The sequence below is a fragment of the Laccaria bicolor genome, genomic scaffold, assembly GCF_000143565.1.
Source record: "Laccaria bicolor S238N-H82 LACBIscaffold_51 genomic scaffold, whole genome shotgun sequence".
Lineage (NCBI taxonomy): Eukaryota > Fungi > Basidiomycota > Agaricomycetes > Agaricales > Hydnangiaceae > Laccaria > Laccaria bicolor.
Genome location: NW_001889922.1, coordinates 169,610 through 185,435, shown reverse-complemented (window position 1 = coordinate 185,435; position 15,826 = coordinate 169,610). Strand labels below are relative to the sequence as shown.

The 15,826-nt window shown below is 48.2% G+C and overlaps 5 protein-coding genes across 5 annotated transcripts; 4 read left to right on the top strand and 1 right to left on the bottom strand.

Moving 5' to 3' along the window:
• Positions 1–336: 336 nt before the first annotated feature.
• Positions 337–1,140, bottom strand: LACBIDRAFT_312338 (uncharacterized protein; the record flags this gene model as incomplete). The annotated part of the gene is made up of 1 exon (XM_001888063.1): positions 337–1,140. One exon carries the CDS (start codon positions 1,138–1,140, stop codon positions 337–339), a length of 804 nt encoding a protein of 267 aa, XP_001888098.1.
• Positions 1,141–1,430: 290 nt separating this feature from the next.
• Positions 1,431–2,119, top strand: LACBIDRAFT_333458 (uncharacterized protein; the record flags this gene model as incomplete). Its single annotated transcript, XM_001888099.1, has 5 exons — positions 1,431–1,509; positions 1,571–1,641; positions 1,707–1,792; positions 1,824–1,861; positions 2,037–2,119. The coding sequence occupies 5 exons, from the start codon at positions 1,431–1,433 to the stop codon at positions 2,117–2,119; spliced, it is 357 nt and encodes a 118-aa protein (XP_001888134.1).
• Positions 2,120–3,026: 907 nt separating this feature from the next.
• On the top strand, positions 3,027–3,243 carry LACBIDRAFT_312337 (uncharacterized protein; the record flags this gene model as incomplete). Its single annotated transcript, XM_001888098.1, has 2 exons — positions 3,027–3,040; positions 3,102–3,243. The coding sequence occupies 2 exons, from the start codon at positions 3,027–3,029 to the stop codon at positions 3,241–3,243; spliced, it is 156 nt and encodes a 51-aa protein (XP_001888133.1).
• A 425-nt stretch (positions 3,244–3,668) lies between these two features.
• Positions 3,669–4,139, top strand: LACBIDRAFT_240096 (60S ribosomal protein L14; the record flags this gene model as incomplete). Its single annotated transcript, XM_001888097.1, has 3 exons — positions 3,669–3,705; positions 3,760–3,830; positions 3,870–4,139. Coding segments are annotated over 3 exons (378 nt in total), but the record flags the coding sequence as incomplete, so codon positions are not given.
• Positions 4,140–6,534: 2,395 nt separating this feature from the next.
• Positions 6,535–7,181, top strand: LACBIDRAFT_333456 (uncharacterized protein; the record flags this gene model as incomplete). Its single annotated transcript, XM_001888096.1, has 3 exons — positions 6,535–6,717; positions 6,800–6,877; positions 7,059–7,181. 3 exons carry the CDS (start codon positions 6,535–6,537, stop codon positions 7,179–7,181), a joined length of 384 nt encoding a protein of 127 aa, XP_001888131.1.
• Positions 7,182–15,826: the final 8,645 nt, after the last annotated feature.

The following is a 15,826-nucleotide window of genomic DNA, read 5'->3' as shown; positions in this document are numbered from 1 at the left end:
CTTGGACTGACAATCTGAGCGTCGCTGAAGGCTGTGAGGGAAGGTGATTGGATGGAGGGTGATTGCGAGGATGTGTTGGATCTTGATCTGGATTGAGAGGTCGAGGAGTGTTTGGATTTGGACTTGGGGTTGCCGGGGTTGGGGTTGGGGTTGGGGATAGGTTGGTGTGATGGGGTGTGATGGTGAGCTCGGTCAGACGCAGAGGTGGAGGTACGGCTCAACGAAGAGCGATTACGACATGAATCTGAGGTACCTCCATTCGAGTTCGAGTGGGTGCCGCTCGTTGACTTTGTCTTTTTGCGTGCGTAGAGACCTCCATCGAGATCTGCGTTTTCGTCATCTTCCTCTGCTGTTGGAGGAGGGGCGGATACGAAGTGTCCAAAACCTTCTCTCGATTGCTGGGATTGAGAGCCCACCAGCACCAGCACCACTAGGCCGCTTCAAAAGCGCCAAACCACCACTCCCCTGAAACCCCTGAAACTCCTCCCCATCACCAACCACACCAGCCTCCACGAGCCTCTTCATCTCCTTCCTCGCTTTCCTCCTTTGCCTCCTCTCTTCTTTTTCCTTGAGACGCTTTAGCTCCGCCTCGGCTGCTTCACTGGCTTTGGAGACGGAGATGGATTGGATGGTCGATATGTCTAGCGGAGCGGCGTCAGAGTCGAAGGTTTGGGTGGTTAGCGTTGTTGTGGGTGTGCTACCACTACTTCTGCGGTGAGGACAGAATAAGGGTGCATCATCAGCGTCGTCGTCGTCTGGGAGTTGGATGGGTGGTGGTCGTCCGAAGAAGTCGAACCCGAACAAGGTTATCCTCCTAGGCTTCCCACTCCCATTCGCAGTCGACTTGGACTTGCGTTTTCGTCTCCCCCCCCTCCCGGGGTTCAAGTGCAAAGAAAGGGTCTCCGCACGTTCGTTATCGGAAGAATCCACCAGGAGACCTTGGAGCTCGTCAGGACGTGCGCGGGGGATACGGTTGACAGCGGGGTTGTACGATTCTGGTTCTCCTGATGTCGAGTTGGACCGTCGATTGGTATTGGGAGTATTTTGTAAACTATCCGATGAAAAAACGGGGTGGAGGCACGGCATGCATGAGCCCAATGTGATTTGGGCAGTGTTGGACCATGAGAAAGGGGTCGTCATCGTTGTTGGCGGAGGATGAGGTTGGGTCGGGAAGTTGAAGGGAAATTGCTGGGCCACTTCGTTCAATTCTCAACGTCTTCTACGTCGAAGCCTGATGCAGTCATCGACTCCGAATCCCTAAGATGGTGATGACCGTAAGTTAGACTTAATTATTGAATCAAAGAAGCAAGTAACTTACTTCATGACCTTGCTCGCTTGACAAGCTGATGCGACTTGTCGATGGTGCAGGTCCTTGAGTACATCGTTGACGATGGTGGAAAGAAACGCGAAGAAAACAAACGTTGGTCAACATGAATTTGATCAACGTTGACATCCTCGACCACCACCATTATCACCTCCAACAAATATGCTCGCCCGAATGCGGTCATTGTAAGTTCGACATGGCTATTACATAAATTGGGATGAGATACTTACTTGGTGACTTTTCTAGCAATTACATTTCGAAGTTGGGATCGACAACAACTGGACGACCCGATTCGCTGCGTAAACGGAAGGGTTAAGGTAGGGTTTCATTATCATTGATTCCCCCTCCGATGAACACCAGTTTCCTGACAATGCACTTGTAGTTAGCGTCGTCCCTTGGACTCGATTCACGCACCTCAAATTCCGCTGACGATGGGTCTGGCATGTCTATTGAAGGAAGGAATGTTTGGTGAGCTGTAGAGGAAAGGATACCTGTGTAGGGGGAGGGTTAAATTTCAAGGCCAGTGCTGTACCCCAGGTACGAGCGCCAATTCTTCCAACAACCATCTCCTGCTAAGACACGTACAGACTAGCCCATAGAAACTCAACCAGCATGTCAAGCTCATACTCGCAAACTTATATCGGTCTCTTAGAGAGGTCATGGCAGGCGGAGCTAATGAATAATCGAGTACGTGTTTATCAGATCCATCCAGCCCTCCTCTCGCTGACGACTTGTCTCGCCGGTCATCCAGTGCCGCTCAAGTCTCTTGCTGACGCATACGGTCACCGTCCATAATTTCTCCCTTTGTGACGCAATCTCAAGCAGCATATACACTGCCCGTCTAAGCTCCGGTCTCTACGCCGATGTTCCGAGGACGACTCGCAGCAGAAATGAGATTTTGATGAGGTGCAGAGGAGAGGGTAGTTGTGGAGGAGCAGAACCAAAACCAATGGTTCATCGCAGGAATGAACATTGATTTTTTGACCGATCACTTCACGCTCTCCAAACCAAGCTCTCATCATAATTAGACGAAGCGTCTTCATTTCCAGAGGGCAGTTCACAAACCCCGGTACCAGTTTGCTGCTCTTGGCTTTGTTGTGGCCGTGGTTTCTTTTGGTCAGGCTTAAGATCGACCAAAACACCATCAACGTCCGACGTACTCGACTCTCTACGGTGCATTAGATCGCCTTGGACCACGTCCTGTATGTAAATCGCTGGGAGACATCTTGCATGTTCTCTTGTCCTGGGTATGACTCCAACACCTCTGGCCCTCGGTGACGAGCTAATCACACTGTCGCTTTGCAGGGTCATTGACGTGGCAACTCTGAGGCGTCAAGTTTACACAAACGAACACACCGTCCCGCAGATGATGAACCAACGCTGACGCGGGGGCTATTCGTTATGGTGTTAAACCTCTCATTGGGGACAAGCCGCAACACATTCTGCTGGTAAAGGACTACTGGAAAGGACGATTGCATAAACGAACCAATACTAGACTCGAACAACGGCGTCCTCAACCACCATCGATTCCGCCAACTCTACGCCCACAATCTAGCTACCATTCGGGCTCTTCCGATACAAGCTCAACTTTCCCGTTGCCAACTATCCGCCTTTCCAGGAACTCGAATCGGTTTAGCTCCTGCGCTCGAAACTTGGTGTGAGTGTGCATTCAGGGGGGGGGAAATTATGGCATCGGGAACACATGATATTCAGGCAGTATGTGTCCCTTAAGTTCATTCAACTTCGTTTTGCTGATAACCTTCTGTCGTCCGGTTAGTCAAACGATGCCGGTTTCTATGGGTCTCGAAAACCTTGCCTTGAACCATATACTTGTGCAACCCCTTTCTACGCGTCAACCACTTTCAAGTGACTTGGGACCAAAGAAAACGGAGACGCGGTTAACCACGTCTTGTCGCTGAGGTTCAAGGTATGTTCCCTCTATCATCGACTTTCTTCGGAGCTCCTGATCATGCGTCTTACAGTTCACCTTGCATGGAATACCTCAACTCACGCATTTTAGCACGACGATATAAACAACGTCTTCATGGTCGGAGAAGACGCTAGTCATGAAGCAGTCGGTTTTGTGCACAGCCACAGCCACGCATTCACAAGGTTTCAAGACCCAGCGACCCCCTCAAGTAAAATATGAGCACAGTGAGTGCCGTTTCTCCGCCAAAGTGTGCAAGGAACCTTTCCAAGGTTTCCATGCCCCGAAAGAAGGGAAAGATTGTGGTGGAAGGGGTAGATTGGGTTGGATGGGGTTGGATGACGTTGCCTTGTTGGAGATGATTGTGTTAGAAAATGGACAGAAGATCGTTGGGCTGACGCTGTTTTCTTGCCTTAGGAATCAAACTCCAAGCGCTTTGTCGAGGTTGGGCGAGGTACGTCATTGTGTAAATGGAATCTCGAGAAAAATCATTTAACACGTTGAACAGTCGTCCTCCTCAAATCTGTCCCCTTCTCCGGAAAGATCGCCGTCATCGCGGAGATCATCGACCACAACCGCGTATGTCTCCTCAGAATCCTCCCATAAGCTTCCACACAGGCCATCATCGACGGCCCAACAACGGGTATTCCCCGCCAACCCAGTCCCTACAAGCACCTCACACTCACTCCCCTCAAACTGTCAGGCCTGCCTCGAGGAGCTGGTACGAAAAAGGTCCGCAAAGAGGTCGAGAAAGAGGCCATCGTCGACAAATGGGACACGTCAAGTTGGGCACAGAAGCGTATCACGGTGCAGAAGAGACTGGCGTTGACCGATTTCGGTCGCTTCAGCGCCATGATGGCGTGCTTCCTCGTGTCTCGCGAATGCTAACCATTCGCCACCTTGATGTTGCCGTCAAACGAATTGGTGACCTAAACGCGAGCAGTCTATCCACTGCCCGTCAACCACTCCTCGTGGGATCGACGATAAACGGAGGGGGAGTTTTTGTGGTTGGTCTACGGTACTTACCCCCATATGTTTGCCACATTCGAAGCGCACGTCGTCTGACTGTGCAACCTTGATTACAGTAAATTTCTTCTTCTAACCTCTCTTTCATAAATTTCTCAGTTTTACGTCGCCAGGATTCATGGGCTTATGCTGCGGTAATAAGTACTTAGGCCACGTAATACTACTACTCCGATGTAAAAAGTTCGAAATGATAAGAATTCGGGTTTCTTTTTTAGATGATAATAGATAGAAGGGAACGTTGAATTCCGACCTGCACTAACTTGCTGCAAGGAATGTCAAACTGAAAAAAAAGCATACGTAAGAATTGCGTAAGAATACACCAACCCTCCGCCCGTCCAGTATTTATAATATAAATGGATCCGCGAGTCCTGCGGGGGTTAGGCTCACTTTGCACAACTAGTTTGTTGCACTCGAGTATTTCTAGAGTTTTGGATAATAAAGCAAAGTCAATAGCTGCCACTGCTTTGTGGGTTGCGTGGCCAAGTGACACCACTTCACATGACTTGGTCCTGTCTCTCAGAATGAATGCTACGGCAGCCTATGGGGGGAAGCCTCAACAAAAAAACCATGTAATAAGACATCCAAAATGACTCTGATACAAATGTTCAAATAAGTCTAGCTCTTCTTATCTTCTTATCAGAAGATTTTTGTAAATGCCACCTAAATTTGATGCATGATGACTAATTTACTATGCAATGCATAAGACAGGGTGCATTTTTTTGTGATAGCTGTGTAAAAGTACACTACTTGAACATACTTGCCAAGTTTCATTTGAAGAGATATTGAAATGCATGAGATATTCGTGAAACACTGTTTTTCCCCGCCAAAAGTTTCGACCTTTGCGAATACGGAATTTGTTCTTGTTTGTTTGGGACTTTTGCGCTTTAGAGAAGGATTGCTCGCTTCGCTCGCAATTAAGTGTATAAGCATATAAGAAGTAGTCATGGTCGTACTATCTGGGAGGGGAGGGTATATCTAACAGATCTGGAGTGAAAGCAGAGGTAGGCCGGGACAGCCGAAAAAATACACGTAAGTCGTGCGCGCTCACATGCACACCCCATCTCCACCTCCACCTCCAACCCGACCCTCATCCCCCCCTAAAAAACGCACCAGAATCCCTAGACCTCTTCCCCCTCCCGTCCCAACGAAGCCTGTCATTGGGAAGCTGCCACCACCAATCCGACCAACTAGAAATCCTGCACCTTCACCTCCAATGCGTCCAGGGAGCTCATCCTCCAAATCGAAAAACCCCTGTCCCTGCTCGACGGTGCTGGGACTGACGATCTGAGCATGAGCGTCGCTGATGCTAAACGCTGATTGGAGGGAGGGTGATTGGGAGGAGGTGTTGGACCTTGATCTGGATTGGAAGGTTGAGGAGTGTTGGGGTTTGGATTTGGGGCGGCTGGGGTTGGGGAGATGTTGGGGAGGAAGGGTGTGATGAGCTTGGTCAGACGCAGACGCTACGGCTCAACGAAGAGCGATTACGACGCGAATCCGAGGTTCCATTCGAGTGAGCACCGCTCTTTGACTTTTTGCGCGCGTAGAGGCTTCCGTCGAGATCTGCATCTTCGTCGTCGTCCTCTGCTGTTGGAGGAGGAGTAGGGGCGGATACAAAGTGTCCGAAACCTTCTCTCGATTGCTGGGATTGAGAATGACAGAGACCACGACAAAAAGATAGCCGTAGTCCCGCCCCACTGAGACGCTTAAGGAGCGCCAACCCATCACTCCCCTGGAACCCCTCTCCATCGCCAACCACACCAACCTCCACAAGCTACTTCATCTCTTTCCTCGCCTTCCTCTGCTGCCTCCTCTCTTCTTTTTCCTTGAGACGCTTTAGCTCCGCTTCGGCTGCTTCACTAGCCTTAGAGAGGGAGATTTGTTGGATGGTGGATATGTCTGATGGAGCGGCGTCGAAATCAAAGTTTGGGTAATTAGCGTTGTTGTAGGCGTGCTGCCACTACTGCTGCGGTGAGGAGGATGGAATAAAGGTGCATCCTCAGCGTCATCGGCGGGGTATTGGATAGGTAGTCGTCAAAAGATGTCAAACCCGAAGATTCTCATTCCGCCCGCCCTCAATAGACTGGGCCGTTCGTTCCCATCCCCCTTTTCTTCCTCCTCCAGCAGGGATTGAATTGCAGTATATGCGTCTCCCCCCGTTCATTATCAGAAGAGTCCGCTAGGAGACCCTTCTCGTCAACGCGCGGTGGGATGAGGTTGATGGCGGGGTCGTATGGCTCTGGCCATTCATCTGCTGATGATGTCGAGCTGGGCCGTCGATTCAGTGTGTAGACTAACAGAGGAAAAAACAGGACGGGGACAGGGCATGCATAAGCCCAATGATATTTGGGCCGTGTTGGTGTCGTCATGTGGCAGGAGCGGTTGTTGGGTTTGGAAGCGGAAGGAAATTGAAGGGGATGTGATTGTGATCACCCGTAACGTCGTAAGTTCACCGCCCCTCAAAGGACGTGTTGTCATGGTACAGGGCTCTGCGGATAGTGGGGTCAGATTCATCCCTTGAATAGCGGGTGAAGCAGGGCAAACCTCGGAGAAGTATCTGTACCCCCAGGAAGAGCGTGGAATGGGTCCAAGATGGAGGTCGTGTATGTGGGGTAAGGAAGAAGAGAGGGGATAAGCTCCGGCCTTGATTGAGAACAAGGGTTAACGCGAACGTCGCAAAGGATATACGATAGCCGTTGCGTTGCGTTGGCGCATTGAAGGTCTGCGTACCGAGGTTTAGTTGACGTGGTGAGAGACAAGGATGGTGATACGAACCTCGAAAAGGTTGCTGGGGCCAATTCGTTCAACTCTGAACGTCTTGAACGTATCAACCGTACCACTCCAAAGCAAGGTGCCTACAAACTTCCAGGCCTGATGCAGTCGTCGACTCCGAATCCGCAGTGCTAAGACGGCGATCACTTTGAGTTGGACGTGATCATTATAATTATAAAAAGAAGATACTTACTCCATCGCTTGACGAGCTGATGTCACTCGTCGATGGTGCAGGTCCTTGAGTACGTCGTTGATGGTGGTGGAAAGAAAACAAACGTTGGTCAACAAATTTGATCGACGTCCATCATCTCCGCCAACTTCCACCGTTCGCGCTCCTGGAATTTACGCTCGATGACATTTGGGACTTAAGCTGTCCGGCTCTCCTGCCCGACATTCGTTCAGGTGAAAGCTCAATCTGTCAAAGGCAATTGCTTATTGAGTGTCAAATTAGCTCGGCAATTTGGGGATCACGCTAAGCGGGTACTTATATGTTTTGAAAAGTCCACCGCACCAGGGATGTACGATACGGGACGGGTCTGTAGCAGCAGTACGTGTCTATCCATCTTCATTCAGCTATTTTTTAGCTTACAACCCCCGTCTCTGTCCGTCAGTCAGGCCATGTCGTTTCCTTGTGCCCCGCGAATGTTTCAACGCCGCAATCCTGGTTCGCAGATGATATGGAAACCCGGTCGCCGCACCAGCCAACCCTCGAATGAAATGAGAGATTGACGACGAATGGAGAGGGATTTGCGTAGATATTAAGACTACGCATGAGGATACCTTGTTGGTGAAGTTTACGGTACGCACCCTCTTTCATCAACTTGCTGCAGAATGCCCAGTACGCTTCCAGGACGTTGAACGATGGAGTGTAGGTCCTCACTCCGCAGAGGAGAGGCCGGTCGCGCAACGCTGAACATGTTGGGCTGTCTACCATAATTTGGGCGACGCTTCCCTTTGGAAAGCACCATCACCAAGGAGTGGTTCATCCATTCGTACCAACGCACTTTTGCGGCGATCGGCTGGCCTGTGCTCCGTGACGACGCTGTCCTTTGGTCGCCCATCTGGATCTCAGCACTGCGCGGCTCTACCAACGGCTCACCCTAACGACAATAAGCCTGTGATAATGCGATTCTCCATGTGCTGTCAGGCCCATGTCTAATCTAGGACCAACCCAGAAGTATTGAACGATACCACCAGGGTTTTTCTTGCTCTTGGTACGACATAGCTGCTCCCTGTTTGCTCCCTGTTGACTATGACCTAATTGATTGGTCTTTTGTAGGAATCCGTGACGTGGCGAGACCCTTGCAGCGAAGAACCAAGATCACCCATGCGACGCCATCGTTTGTCGCCTGCCGCATGGCTATTCAGCTGAGGCACCCTTCAATGTCATCAGTATCTTCCTACAGTACGTGAAGTGCAACCGGCGGTCGTGGGATTCAGACAACGATACTTTAGCATGGAAAGCCGGGGTGTGAGGCAATTTGAGGATGAGTGACAGAAGTGCAATAAACACCTGGTTTAGGATGCTGGGTTAGGTACGTGTGCTCGTCTTTTGGCTTTGTGCGTACTCAACATCTAACATTTGTTTTAGGTTTCTAGTATCATTTCCATGGTGGATCTTATTTCATTTTAAAATCTATGAATTAAGATACAGTCCTTTCTTCTGTTCGTCACCTTGAAGGGTGCCGTTTGGCTTCCCTTTCTCGCCGCTTTCTGTTGACGATATTTGTTCCGGCGCTTCCTCGCTGACTTAACGCCGAGTGGGCGTTAACTTCTATGAACGCTGTGCTTCATCGGCCCTTCAGGCCTTGAGGGATGTCAATCAAAAACGTCAGCTGACGCTGTGAAGCCCATTTCGAGAATTGACGCCGCACAGCATCGACTCTCTCTTCCGAACCACCATGTCTGATCCTAGTGGCTCCCGCAAAAATCCTTTAAAACGTAACTTTGAGGAATTGCCTGATCACCTCATGATCGCTGAGGGCCCATCTAATAAACGCCGTAGCGATTCGAGGTTAGAGTTCATAATCCCACACTGCTTGATAGCGTCTTGACAAGGTCTAGGTTGACTTCTGCAACGGCGCCTGACGTTGCGGGGGAAGCGATGTCCCTGGTGTGTGTTTACAATACACTCTTACGTTCTTTGACTCACATCCTTTGCTTCTGATGCCCAAGCATGTAATGCAGGGAGCACACAGTGTCATTATGAGGGATTCCACACTCTATGTGGCACAGAATGTGTGTCTTTTCATCACGGTTTTTATGGGTTGAGATATGGATCTGACTTTTTGTCAAGATTGAAGTTCATGAACATGCCGGTGGGGGACAAGAGGATACACTCCTTGTTCCCCAAAGACCCAATTCAAGTGCTTTATTTACAGGTCGTGAAGATGTTCTCAAGAGGCTAATGGATCACTTTGCACCTCAAGGTCAAGTAGGTGGTTCCAGGAAATCATTTTTGTTGTATGGTATGGGGGGAATTGGAAAGACACAGATTTGTTTAAAGTTTGTGGAGGAGATGGCTGAAAAGTAAGTTTCTTTGACATAATATTGCTGATTTTATGACAAGTGCATGCAGATTCTCCCACATTTTCTGGATTGATGCTTCTTCTGAAGATACCATTGTTCTTGGTTTGAAGGGTCTTTGTTCTCATTCTGAGGCTAAAGCTGCTAATATCTCTGTGTCCTCCATGTCTGCTCTTATCTGGATTGCATCTCTGCAGTGTAAATGGCTGCTGGTGTTTGACAATGCTGATGGTGCACCTGAAGTTGTAGAGAAATTTATTCCACCTGGTTCTGAGGGCAATATTCTGGTTACTAGCAGAAATCCATCTCTTGGGCGTGTCACATCTTATGAAAACTCTCTGGAAGTTGATAAGATGGCTGAAAAGGAAGCCATATCACTCTTAGTTAAAGCCAGCAATCTGACTGAGTTGCCAGAAAATGTTTACATCATAGCTCAGCAGATTGTAAATGAGCTCTGCTGTTTGCCCCTGGCTGTTGATCAAGCAGGAGCTTCTATTCAAGCTGGTCTCTGTAGGATTAACAATTATCCTGAGCATCTCTTGCGACATAGGAAAAAGCTTATGAACCACCCTTCATTTAGGGGGGCATCTCAGTACAATTGTACAGTCTATGAAACATGGGATTTGTCTTTTAATGAAATTGAATCAAGAGCAAACAGGGAATCTGATGGGCATGGTAGAGCAGCTGCTCAGGCTGCTATTCTTATTCTTGAAACTGTTGCATTTCTACATCATGAGAATATCATTGAGGCTGCTTTTAGAAAGGCTGCTGTGGAATTCTCTAAAGGAGATCACAGTAAACTGGAACAAAATGTCAAAAGCTGCATCACCCAATTGCTTCAGCTGGAAGAAGATCAGTGTTGGAATGAATTCTTCTTTCATGAAGGAATTAGAGTTCTTATGTCCTTTTCTTTGATCCAAAGGGGCTCAAGCTCTTCAGAAGTCTATACCATTCATCCATTGATGCATCAATGGAGTAGAGATAGGATGTCAATGTCTCAAAAGAGGTGCATGATGCAGGTGTCAAAATTGATCCTTGTAAACTGTGTTACAAAAGAGGTGACAACTGAGAACATTGCATTCAACAGGATGCTTGCATCTCACATCAAAGCAAATTACCAGTCAGAGAGGGAAAATGGCTTCAAAAGAGTGTTTGATGATGATGAATATTCCAAATTAAGTTATGTATTCTGTGAAAATGGAATGTGGAAAGATGCAGAGGATCTTCAGCTTCAAATAGTAGAAATGAGGATGAAGGAGCAGGGGATGAACCATCCATCAACACTGACCAGCATGTCAAATCTTGCAAGGACCTATTCATACCAAGGAAAATATGAGGAGGCTGGGAAGTTGCAGCTGAAAGTCCTGGATCTGTGTACAAGGCTGTTGGGGCCAGAACATCCAGATACATTGACCAGCATGAATAATCTTGCAGTCACATATTCAGAGCAAGGAAAACATGAGGAGGCTGGGGAGCTGCAGCTGAAAGTCTTGGATCTGTGTACAAGGGTGTTGGGGCCAGAACATCCAGATACATTGACCAGCATGAATAATCTTGCAGTCACATATTCAGAGCAAGGAAAACATGAGGAGGCTGGGGAGCTGCAGCTGAAAGTCTTGGATCTGCATACAAGGCTGTTGGGGCCAGAACATCCAGCTACATTGACCAGCATGGCAAACCTTGCAAGAAGATATTCAGACCAAGGAAAACATGAGGAGGCTGAGGAGCTGGAGCTGAAAGTCTTGGATCTGCGTACAAGGCTGTTGGGGCCAGAACATCCAGATACATTGACCAGCATGAATAATCTTGCAGTCACATATTCAGAGCAAGGAAAACATGAGGAGGCTGGGGAGCTGCAGCTGAAAGTCTTGGATCTGCATACAAGGCTGTTGGGGCCAGAACATCCAGCTACATTGACCAGCATGGCAAACCTTGCAAGAAGATATTCAGACCAAGGAAAACATGAGGAGGCTGAGGAGCTGGAGCTGAAAGTCTTGGATCTGCGTACAAGGGTGTTGGGGCCAGAACATCCAGATACATTGACCAGCATGAATAACCTTGCAGTCACATATTCAGAGCAAGGAAAACATGAGGAGGCTGGGGAGCTGCAGCTGAAAGTCTTGGATCTGCATACAAGGGTGTTGGGGCCAGAACATCCAGCTACATTGACCAGCATGGAAACCTTGCAAGTCAGATATTCAGACCAAGGAAAACATGAGGAGGCTGGGGAGCTGCAGCTGAAAGTCTTGGATCTGTATACAAGGGTGTTGGGGCCAGAACATCCAGCTACATTGACCAGCATGGCAAACCTTGCAAGAAGATATTCAGACCAAGGAAAACATGAGGAGGCTGGGGAGCTGGAGCTGAAAGTCTTGGATCTGCGTACAAGGGTGTTGGGGCCAGAACATCCAGATACATTGACTAACATGACAAATCTTGCAGTCACATATTTTGACCAAGAAAAATATGAGGCAGCTGCAGAGCTGGAAGTAAATGTTCTGGATCTGCGTAAAAGGATCCTGGGGCCTGAACATCCCAATACTTTGACCAGCATGGAAAATCTTGCAAGAACATATTCACGGCAAGGGAAATATGAGGAGGCCAAGGCACTGTGGCTGAAGTCTCTGGAATTGTGTAAATAATCTTTCAAGGTGCAGTTCAGTCCCGCTTTTTCCCCCAAACAACTAACCAAGGACATTTATTCCAGGATATGATAACATGTTTTTCAATCAACCAGAGAAAGGGCCATAAGGAATTAAAAATCTAGCTTATGAACTTCAGAAAGAAAATGGTGCCTGTCCTGCATGACTCATGAGGAAGAAAGAAATGATGCTTGGTAACTGTCATCGTAGTAGGGGGGGACTCAAAGGTTCAGAAGACAAGCTTTCCATTTCAACACAGAGCTATGCCCCCCTTATTTTCTCATAAATAACATGTAGAATTGCAGAAGACAAAGAAAATTCTGAGATCATAAAATCTATGAAAAAACAAACAAGAAAATAAAAAAGTGGCCAGGCACCGCAGATCAAAGGTAGGAAATATATACAAGCCCTTTCTGTAGATACTTCAGTCTGTTGTTCTCCCAAGTGAGCTATGCCCCCTGCAAATAGAGAATTGAATATAGCAATTGGTGGTGGGGTGATAGGAAACCTTGACCTCGAAGATGCCAATGAAGGTACATAAGTTGTATAAGCAATGTCATACTAAAAATAAATAAGCATATGTATGTTACACCAATCCTCTATCCATCCATCCAGTATATATAATTATGTGTATGAGCATATAGGAAGCAGTCGTGGTCGTACTATCAGGCGGGTGAGGGTATATCTAACAGATCCGGAGTGAAACAAGACATCAGGATACCCGAGAAAATATAGGTCATGCTGCACTCACACCACATCTTCACCTCCATCCCCAACCCTACTGTCCTCCCCATCCCCCTGTCTGGCCAAAAACGCACTGAAATCCCTCGTCCTCTTCCCCCCTCCCCCTCTGAAACCTGTCACTGGGAAGCTGCCACCACTGATTCAACCAACCGGGAATCCACCACCATTACCTCCTCCAATCCATCCGGTGAACGCTCCTTCTTCTCAAACAGGTAAGTCATCCTCCAAATCGAAAAACCCCTGTCCCTGTTCAACGGTGCTTGGACTAACAATCTGAGCCTGCGCGTCGCTGAACGCAGGTGAGGAAGGTGATTGGAGGGTAGTGTTTGAAAGTCTGGTTCAGTCCGGTTTTTCGATGCCCAGGGGCATTAACCGTAACCGTAACCGGTCTGCCTTTTCCCCAGAAGTCAAAAGACCAGACTGGACCACAAAAAGACCGCAGACCGTGGTTTTTTGCGGTCTATAGACCGGTTTCAGTCTGCATCAGTTTTAACCAGTTTATGACCGGTCTTTAGGCCAATATTTTAAAATTATGAATCGGTAAATTTATTAACATCTCTAATAGCTTCAAAACGAGCCTAAGAACGTTAAATTCCGTTAGGAATTGGTGCTTCTATAAAATAAGTCTGGTACATCTATTATTCCCAAAAGTAATTTACATTTTAATTCATATCTCTCTCATTTCTTTACCAAATCGTACGTTCTTGGGTGCGTTTTAAAGGGTATGTAAGGGGCCACAAAAGACCGATCCAAACCGGTCAAGACCGGTTCACGTTAACCGGTTTTTTTGCGGTCTTTACATTTCAAAAATAAAAGACCGTAACCGCAGGTCCGGTCTTTTGCGGTCTTGGTCCGGTCTGGTTATGGTCTTTTTCCAGTCACGAGACCGGACTTCCAAACACTATTGGAGGGAGGGTGATTGTGAGGATGTGTTGGATCTTGATCTTGATTGGGAGGTCAAGGAGTGTTTTGATTTCAATTTAGGCCAGTTGGGGTTGGGGACAGTGGGATTGGGGATGGATTGGAGGTGTTGGGCTTGGTCAGATGTAGATGCGGAGGTCCGGCTCAATGAAGAACGATTACGACGTGAATCCGAGGTCGAATGAGTGCCGCTCGTTGACTTTGACTTGTTGTGTGCGTAGAGACTTCCATCGAGATCTGCATTTTTGTCGTCTTCCTCCACTGCTGCTGTTGGAGGACGAAGAGGGGGTGGATACAAAGTGTCCGAAACCTTCCGTCAACTGTTGGGATCGAGAGTGAGACTGCGAATGAGAGCCTGATGAAGATGTAGTTGCCGTAGTTCCCACACCAACCCCAGCACCACTAGGCTGCTTCAAAAGCGCCAACCCACCACTCCCCTGAAACCCCTCAAACTCCTCCCCATCACCAACAACACCAGCCTCCACAAGCCTCTTCATCTCCTTCCTCACCTTCCTCTGTTGTCTCCTCTCCTCTTTTTCTTTGAGACGCTTCGCCTCTGCCTCTGCTGCTTCGGTGGCTTTGGAGACGGAGATGGATTGGATGGTGGATATGTCGAGAGGAGCAGCGTCGGAGTCGAAAGTTTGGGTTGTTAGTGTTGTTGTGGGTGTGCTGCCACCCCCGCTGCTGCTGTGGTGAACACGGAATAAAGGCGCATCGTCGTCGGGTGGGAGTTGGATGGGTGGTGGTTGGCCGAAGAGATCGAATCCGAACAGGGTTATCCTCTGAGGCTTCCCATTCGCATTCGCCTTGGACTTGCGTTTTTGTCTCCCCCCTCTGCTTCCTCTGTGAGGGATCAAATGCAAAGAAAGCATTTCTGCAGGCTCATTATCGGAAGAGTCCGCTAGGAGACCTTGTGCGTGCAGGGGATGTGGTTGACAGTGGGGTTGTACTTAGTGCTTGGAAGTCCGGTTTTTCGGTTTTTCAACCCTTTTTTTGAGCTAGAACATTGCCATAAAAATTCCCTGCTACAATTGGGGTTTGCAAACACAAAATTTCAGGGTCAGTCCGGTCTTTTTTCCGGTCTAAGACCGGAAAAATTTCCTTTTCTGGTGCCCCAGATTCATTGGGGAATTTTAATGGCAACATGCTAGCAGCAAAACTGACGAAAAAGGCAAAAAACCGGACTTCCAAGCACTAGTTGTACTGTTCTTCTCCTGACGTTGAGTTGGGCCGTCGATTGGCAGTGTTCTGTAAACTATCCGGCAAAGAAACGGGGCGGAGGCAGGGCATGCACGAGCCCAATGCGATTTGGGCAGTGTCAGACCATGAGAACGGGTTCAGCATCATTGTTGGCGGAGGATGGGGTTGGGTTGGGAAGTTGAAGGGAAATTGCTGGGCCACTTCGTTCAATTCTCAATGTCTTCTATGTTGAAGGCTGATGCAGTCATCGACTCCGAATCCCTAAGATGGTGATCACCCATCAGGAAAAGGTGATTTCTCCGATAGATCGCCAGTTAGATCTGTAGCCAGATATAGAAAAAGTAGGCACAGTATTTTAGCCAAGCGCAATATGTAACCGCATTGGTCATGATAACATGGCCATGTCATTTGATAGTACCTAGAGCTGATGAGGAAGCAATATCTTATTAGTCGGATGAATAGTTACAGCAAGATCTATGTTGGCTATCAATGCTATGGATTTTGTATCTACAGTTTCTCTACCCCCCGAAACACACCAGCCTCGCCAATTAATAACCTCAACTTATACCTATTACTAACTGTTTTAGTGCATTGTCTGGAGGGCTGTGACATCTGATCGTGCACACGATCGATGGGGGATGTCGTTTGGTCGACGTGGACTTGGGAGATGGGTTGGCATCTGGAGGGGGAGTGGCGAATCACTTGCTCATTGTCAGTGTTGGCTTAGTTTAGCTGGGGTGGTAGGTG